General features: G+C 33.7%; 1 protein-coding gene across 2 annotated transcripts; it reads right to left on the bottom strand.

The window, feature by feature from the left end:
• Positions 1–1,861: 1,861 nt before the first annotated feature.
• Positions 1,862–5,853, bottom strand: LOC128638637 (gamma-crystallin-3-like). 2 transcript variants are annotated; one of them, XM_053690727.1, is made up of 3 exons: positions 5,845–5,853; positions 3,369–3,611; positions 1,862–2,137 (listed from the first exon to the last, which is right to left on the bottom strand). In XM_053690727.1, exons 1-3 carry the CDS (start codon positions 5,851–5,853, stop codon positions 1,862–1,864), a joined length of 528 nt encoding a protein of 175 aa, XP_053546702.1. The 2 variants fall into 2 exon arrangements, with proteins under 2 accessions (XP_053546702.1, XP_053546693.1); XM_053690718.1 differs by lacking the exon at positions 5,845–5,853 and having other exon boundaries at positions 3,369–3,647.
• Between the last annotated feature and the right edge of the window lie 1,641 nt (positions 5,854–7,494).

Below are 7,494 nucleotides of genomic sequence, written 5' to 3'. Positions count from 1 at the left end.
TGGCGGTGGGCTCCAGGAGTGGCGGTTTAGGGGTTAATACATTTATTAGAGTTGTGGCGGGGTCCAGGAACAGCGGTTTAGGGGTTAAACACTTTATTTATTTGCGGTGGGGTCCGGGAGCGGCGGTTTAGGGGTTAAGCACTTTATTAGAGTTGTGGCGGGGTCCGGGAGCGGCGGTTTTTAAGGGTAAAACCGTATAGTATAGTGTGGGTGTTTAGTGACAGGGTACCAATAAAGCTGTAAAAAAGACGAAGAGCAGCGAGATCAATGACTGTTAGTTAACAACAGTCTGCTGCTCATCGCCCCGTACTTGGTGCGCAGCTTTTTGACAGCTTTTTTGGTAACTTTGGAGAAAGTATTCAGGTCCGCGGCAGCAATGTTAGGTCGATCTTAGGTGAGCGTATTGGTGCCGTCGAATGCAAGAAAGTCGACGGCTTGATAAGTAGATGCCATTGTCTACCATGATATGCAAATGTCTCTACATAGGTCTCATATGAGAAGCTACACTGTGCTGCTCATTAGGTAGTGATATGTGTGAAGAGTATGGCTCTTTTAACTGCTTTTAGCGCTGTGGAATCTGTTGGCGCTCTACAAATAACCAATAATAATTATTATAGTAATAATAATAATAATTTTGCATTAGAATTTAGAAAGGCTGTTGAAGGAATTTTATCTTTTGTATATTTATCTGCTTTGCAGAAATCACAGCTCTATCATACTTTTAATAAATTATGGTAGTTTTTGTATACTAATGGGAATTATTGACATTTATGTTTGGCTTTTCTAATTAAAGGAGCATGAAACTCATCAGCAATTAAGCAGAGCATTACAAAATAAATGTTTTAAAATCATATAATATATATATATAATATATATCCTATATTATAAAAGACAAGAGTTTGTCTGAAGCCGTCATGCGCAGTTCAGACAAACTCTTGCAGCTGATCGCACGCGCACCCACCCGACAGCAGCGCGAGGACCCGGCAGCACAGCTCATCGCAAAAACAAAGCAGCGCGAGGACCGGCAAGTGGAGGCGCACGAGAGAGAGAGAGAGAGAGAGAGAGAGAGAGAGAGAGAGAGAGAGAGAGAGTATTATATAATATAACAGAATGTTGTAGGCTCAGGTAAATTTCATTTACTCAAATATGATTATTATTTATTAATAATATAATTTATTTATTAATATATACAATTTATTAATTGTAAAATGTAAAGATGGGTTTAGCATGAATAATGTTTTCTGAGTTTCTATGAGCATAAGTGGGTGCATATGAACCTCAAAGTTATACAAAAGATTTGGGCACTTTTTGTAGAAAAGCACAGTTATCTACACTAATGTCACATTTGAGAAAAGTAGCACAAAAGTTACAGAACATTGATCACATTTTTATATGGCTAATTAAAATGTTTACAAGTAAAAACCAAAATATTGTTTAATGTAAGTATTTCACTTTATTTAGTCGATGGAATGAAAGGTGTTCCAAAAGCTTAAAGGGACAATGAACACAAAATTTGTCTTTTGTCGTTCAGATAGAGCATGCAATATTAATAAACTTTCTCATGTACTCCTGTAATCAAATTGTATTCATTCTCTTGATATCTTTATTTGAAATGCAAGAATGTAAGTTTAGATGCCGGACCATTTTTGGTGAACAACCTGTGTTGTTCTTTCTGATTGGTGGATACATTCACCCACCAATAAACAAGTGCTTTCCATGGGTCTGAACCCAAAAATAGCTTAGCTGCCTTATAAAGCAAGAGAACGAGGACAAATTGATAATAGGAGTAAATTAGAAAGTTGCTTAAAATTGCATGCTCTATCTGAATCACGAAAGAAAAAAATTTGGGTTCAGTGTCCTTTTAATACACATGCTGGACGCGTCTGAATGACCCAACCCTGGAATTTGAGGCACCCCAGTCAAAGTATCTCCTGTATTCTCCAGGTTTTAGGTAATACTGGCGTCCTCTGAAATTTTTCTCTTCATAAAAAACCCATTGACCATCAAGCACATTGCAGGAGTAGATATCATTGTTATGGAATTGTTCATAAACATTGGGACAATCTTCAGTGAACTCCATCATCTGACCTTTGAAGTCTTCTCTCTCATAAACTCTGATTATGAAAGGTCCACGATGCTTTATAAAAAAGGGAGACATTAGTGCATGGTATTTTATAAAAATGCATATAAAATTAAAGAAATATTAGTTACAAGTAGAATCTATAGACAACTGAGATATTAGTTCATGGTATTTAATAAAAATGTACATAAAATTAAAGTAAATTAAGTTTCAAATATAATCTATGTATACAGTTAAATTAAGAGGATGGTTTAATAAAATTGTACAGCTATTATATTTATTTATTTTTTATCTTTGTAATGTACATTCATAACAACTTAGTTTCATTTTCAGCTGAATTCTCAACATAGAATTGTTAATACTTAATAATTTATATGCAAATCTCAGAAATGTTCTATTCATGTGCAAAGTAATCATTTTCCCAGGCTTCGGTATGAAAACAGTCATATTAAAGCATGCCTGACTCCTAAAAAGTTAATTCAAGGAGGAGTAAAGTCTAAATAAAACATTCAGATAGATCATGCAGGTTTGCTGCCCCAGAGTGCTACACATGAACATGCTCATCAGCAATTAAATTGTATGCTTTATCTAAATCATGACTGACTTTATTGTTCATTTGATTATGAAGTTTCATCCTTGAAAACTAAACATCTTTGTACAAAAGGTAACCTTAAATTGTTCAACAAATAAATATAGAATTCACAAGTCTTTGGCTTCTCAAGAGCAGGTTAATTTTTTCTGGGAGGAAGAAGATGTGTAGTCAAGTCCCAATCAAATAAAACAGATTAACATTGACACATCAACACTCCTATTAAGAAGCAGAAATTAACAAAAGCCAGAAGAAAACAAACAGAAAGTAGCCAATTTCAGTTACTATTTGGTGCTAAGCTGAATGAAAATTGTATGTATACCACATTTATCTCATGAAGCATCAGCAGCCTAAGAAATAATTGATACCAATGACAGTTTTTTAAAAAAATAAGTATACCAAATGTTCCATTTGAATCTCCCCCAATTTATTTCTTCCATTTCTCTATTGATGCTACTCAGAACTTATGTTTTTAATCCTACTGTAAAAAAACAAGATCTAAAGATCTGACACTGGTCCCTGCACAAACTGTTCAGAAATAGTTGCCAACATTATCCAAAATAAAATTAAAAAGAACAGAAAATTAACCCATCAGATGTTTTTCAGGGCTTTTAGTATATTTTATTATTTTATCATTTAGATACCATTCATTTGTTTTACTCCTGTAATCAATCTTAGAGGTCTAGATCTGCAACTTACTTGAGGAGTTAAATGACAGGATCTAATGGAGTCATTGAAACCCATCCATTGCTGAAAGTCAGGGTATTCACCTTTTCTTAGATAATATTGATGTCCCTTGTAGTTGGGAAACTCATAAAGAACCCAGTTTCCATTTTCCACTCGAATGGAGTTGCAATGACTGAAATATGACGACAGATCAGGGCAGTCAGTGCTACACTCATAGGAGCGTCCCTGAAAGCCTCTGTCTTCATAAAAGATGATCTGTAGAATCAGTAGAACATTATCAGAGACTTTCATTTGTTTGGAATTTATTAATTACTTTAAAATTATATTTTGTTTTTCAATTGTTGTTAAATAAGTGTAAACAAAATGAACTCAGCTGGAAAAAAATGCAAGCCAATATTTTTATTCTTTTTAATAACTTTCTCCTAGATTACAAGTTTTGCGTTCAGGTTTTAAAGCTGAAAAAATGGCCATTTCAGCGTAAAAACCGGAACGCAGCCATTACGAGTCTTGTGGGTTTAGCTGTACCGCAAGCATTTTATCCTGTAACGCAACGTCAGTCCCGCACTCAATGATTTCTTTAGGGCAATGCCCCACAAAAGGCCCTTTTAAGGGCTATTGGTAGTTTATTGTAGGCTAGGGTTTTTTTATTGGGGGGGGGGCTTTTTTATTTTTATAGGGCTATTAGATTAGGTGTAATTTTTTTTATTTTTGAGAATTTCGTTTTTTTCCCTGTAATTTAGTGTTATTTTTTTGTTATTTAGTTTTTTTTTTAAATTTAGTATTTTTTATTTTTTGTAATTGTAGATTTAATTTTTTTTAGTAGTGTTAGTTTTTTTAATGTGCAATTTAGATTATTTAATTTGTAGTTATTTAAATTTTAGTATAATAGTAATGTGAGTTTTATATATAGTTTAAACTTAGGTTTTTCTAATTTCACAGGTAAGTTTTTATTTATTTTAAGATTGGGATATCGTAATTTTAATTTAAAGTTAGGGGATTGTTAGGTTTAGGGGTTAATAGTTTAATTTAGTTTTTTGCGATGTGGGGGGCTGCCGGTTTAGGGGTTAAAAGGGTTTATTTAGTGGCGGTGATGTGGGAGGCCAGAGGTTTAGGGGTTAATACCATTATTTAGGGGCGGCGATGTTGGGGAGCGGCAGAATAGGGGTTAATAACTTTATTATAGTGCTGGCGATGTTGGGGTGTGGGGGAATAGGGGTTAATAACTTTATTATAGTGGCGGCGATGTCGAGAGCGGCGGAATGGGGTTTATAACTTTTATTAGTGGCGGCGATGTCAGAAGCGGCAGATTAGGGGTTAATAACTTTATTTAGGTGTCTGCGATGTCAGGAGCAGCAGATTAGGGGTGTTTAGATGTGGGGTTTATGTTAGGGTATTAGTTTTAAACGTAACTTTTTTCCCCCATAGACATCAATGGGGTTGCGTTACAGAGCTTCAGGTGTTAGGTTTTTTTCTAACACGCTTTCCCCATTGATGTCTATGGGGAAAGCGTGTGCAAGCACTTCAAAGCAGTGCTTGGATTTTGTGTGGTATGGAGCTCATCGCTACCATATCGCACACACAAGGCCGCTTCGCAAAAACTTGTAATGGCAGCGCTATGGAGGGTGAAATAACACAACTTTTGTTGCATTCGTTTCGCACACTTTATAGTGCAAAACTTGTAATCTAGGTGTTTATTGATTTAAATGTGTCTTTTGTATGTATAGCATGGGCTTTTCATTTCAAAGAATCATCTTTAATTCTGTAAAAATCAAAACTACATTTTTTTTTTACTGTAATACATTTTGGAAGCTAATAAACATCATTATTGTTTTAAAATAAGTGGCATTTAACATTTTGCTTCCAAGGTCTATGAATTGTCAAATAAGGACTACATTCCCAACTTCACCATCACTCATATACTGTTACCTGTAAGAGATATAGGAAATGTATTTTATGTTTAATGTCATTAAATGTAATAACTGATTGTGGTGTGGGGGCTGAAAACAGGCTAGTAGCAATTGTGCTTTTAGTGCTTATGCTAAATAATGAACTCTAAAGGAGTTAATTGCAAAGGTGCGCTTAGATGAGAGTATCTTAATTCTATGGTGCAGGACGAATTTACATATTTCTATGAACAGTGCAGATTTGCTTTAATGTCCGATTTATTGGTTCTATGTACAAGCAATTTAGCAGCAATTAAAAAAAGAATAATATAGTAAAAGAGGTAACTGGTTCAATTCCACAGTTCAATAGTGTTTATATAGGAGAGAGAAAAATCCAGAGAAACTTAAATATCTTAAGCTTATTTGTTAAGATGCACACATTCAGAGAAACTTTGTAATAATTATATCATTATCTTTTTAAATATAGCTCTCCATTCTGCTGTACATAGAATTCCAGTTCTAAGAAGTAGGTTATATATTTAGTGGATCTTATACTATGTTATGTATTACTGAAGACACAATATTATAACACGAGTCCTGCTTACCTTCCCCATTTTGGTTGGAGTTTCTACAAAAGAGCAATTTGGTAGCTAAACAACTCAAATGAGAAGGGTGCATATATATTGACCAATGCTGGAATGTGCATACAACTGAATTGGCATTGACCTTGTTTCTGTCCAGTATGTAAAACGTATAGATTGTTCATTCTATTTTGAGGGAAACAATGACTTTTGATTGGTCTTGTTTAACCTGTGCTTACTGCACGCCTCATTTCAGCTGTATTATCTAGAGATCATAGGAGTGAATAGAATGACTGACATAGTGTACAGAAATTCCTATTGTGTAATTGAAAATGATGATAATGTGACTGAACGTCTAATGTTCTGTGCAAGGTTGCTTACCTGATGAGTTTTTCACCTCAGTGACTTAGACAAACCTGCTTCTAGGGCAACATATATGCAAAAAGCATGACTGATTCTGGTCTACATCAGTTAAGGTAAAACCATATAATAGGTGTGTAAGCAATCAGTAAAACTGTATTACTATTTTTATGGTTTATTTTTTTATGCAATTCTTTTTTTGGGGTAGAATTCCATTTTCATAATTTTCATAACTGTAGCTAGTATTTATTTTTTTATAAATACTAATTTTTCAACTAGTTAGGATAAAGTGATTAAACAAAGAAAACAGCACAGTAGTTTTATTATTAAAAGTATTTTATGTAATATTTTATGATCCCAGAATCACATCAAATTACAGTAGATTTAATTTGCACGTGTGGATTTAACATCAAACAATCAATTACAAATAAAAAGGTTTTCAGTGCTCTTTCATTTTTTTTATTACACAATGTAAACATGAAAACCAAAATAAGCACAGTATATACAACTGGGAGATCTAATGCACCAACCAAATTATATCACAGGCAAGAAAGAACTCTGCACATAAACAATAATTATTTACCTAATTTTTCAAAATATTATATTAGAAGCCAATAGAGAAAAACACACATTATAACAAAATAGTCTCACCTCGAATGGAAAAAAAGTGGCAACTCTCGATCCACATCAAATATAAGTCTGGATCAAAGGGGTAGTAATGAGGGGCAGGAGATACAAAGGGATAATCATGGGCCCTATTAAAATGCATTGCACAAATATTAAATATTCAGAGCTCAGTAATAAATAGTGGCCACTTTTGGACCACTCAAAATATATGTAATGGTAGTTACGTAATAAATCAAATAATGAAATTAGCAGAATAACATATACAGTAAATAATCATATAATTTTGCACATCTTTTAACCCCTTAATGACCGGACCATTTTTCAATTTTCTTACCCTTAATGACAATGGCTATTTTTACATTTCTGCAGTGTTTGCGTTTAGCTGTAATTTTCCTCTTACTCGTTTACTGTACCCACACATATTATATACCGTTTTTCTCGTCATTAAATGGACTTTCTAAAGATACCATTATTTTCATCATATCTTATAATTTACTTAAAAAAAAATGATAAAATATGAGGAAAAAATGGAAAAAACCACACTTTTTCTAAGTTTGACCCCCAAAATCTGTTACACATCTACAATCACCAAAAAACACCCATGCTAAATAGTTTATAAATTTTGTCCTGCGTTTAGAAATACCCAATGTTTACATGTTCTTTGCTTTTTTTGCAATTTATGGGGCA

This window comes from Bombina bombina, chromosome 1 (assembly GCF_027579735.1).
Source record: "Bombina bombina isolate aBomBom1 chromosome 1, aBomBom1.pri, whole genome shotgun sequence".
Classification (NCBI taxonomy): Eukaryota; Metazoa; Chordata; class Amphibia; order Anura; family Bombinatoridae; genus Bombina; species Bombina bombina.
Note: the sequence above shows the minus strand (reverse complement) of the source record. Positions and strands in the feature narration are given on the sequence as shown.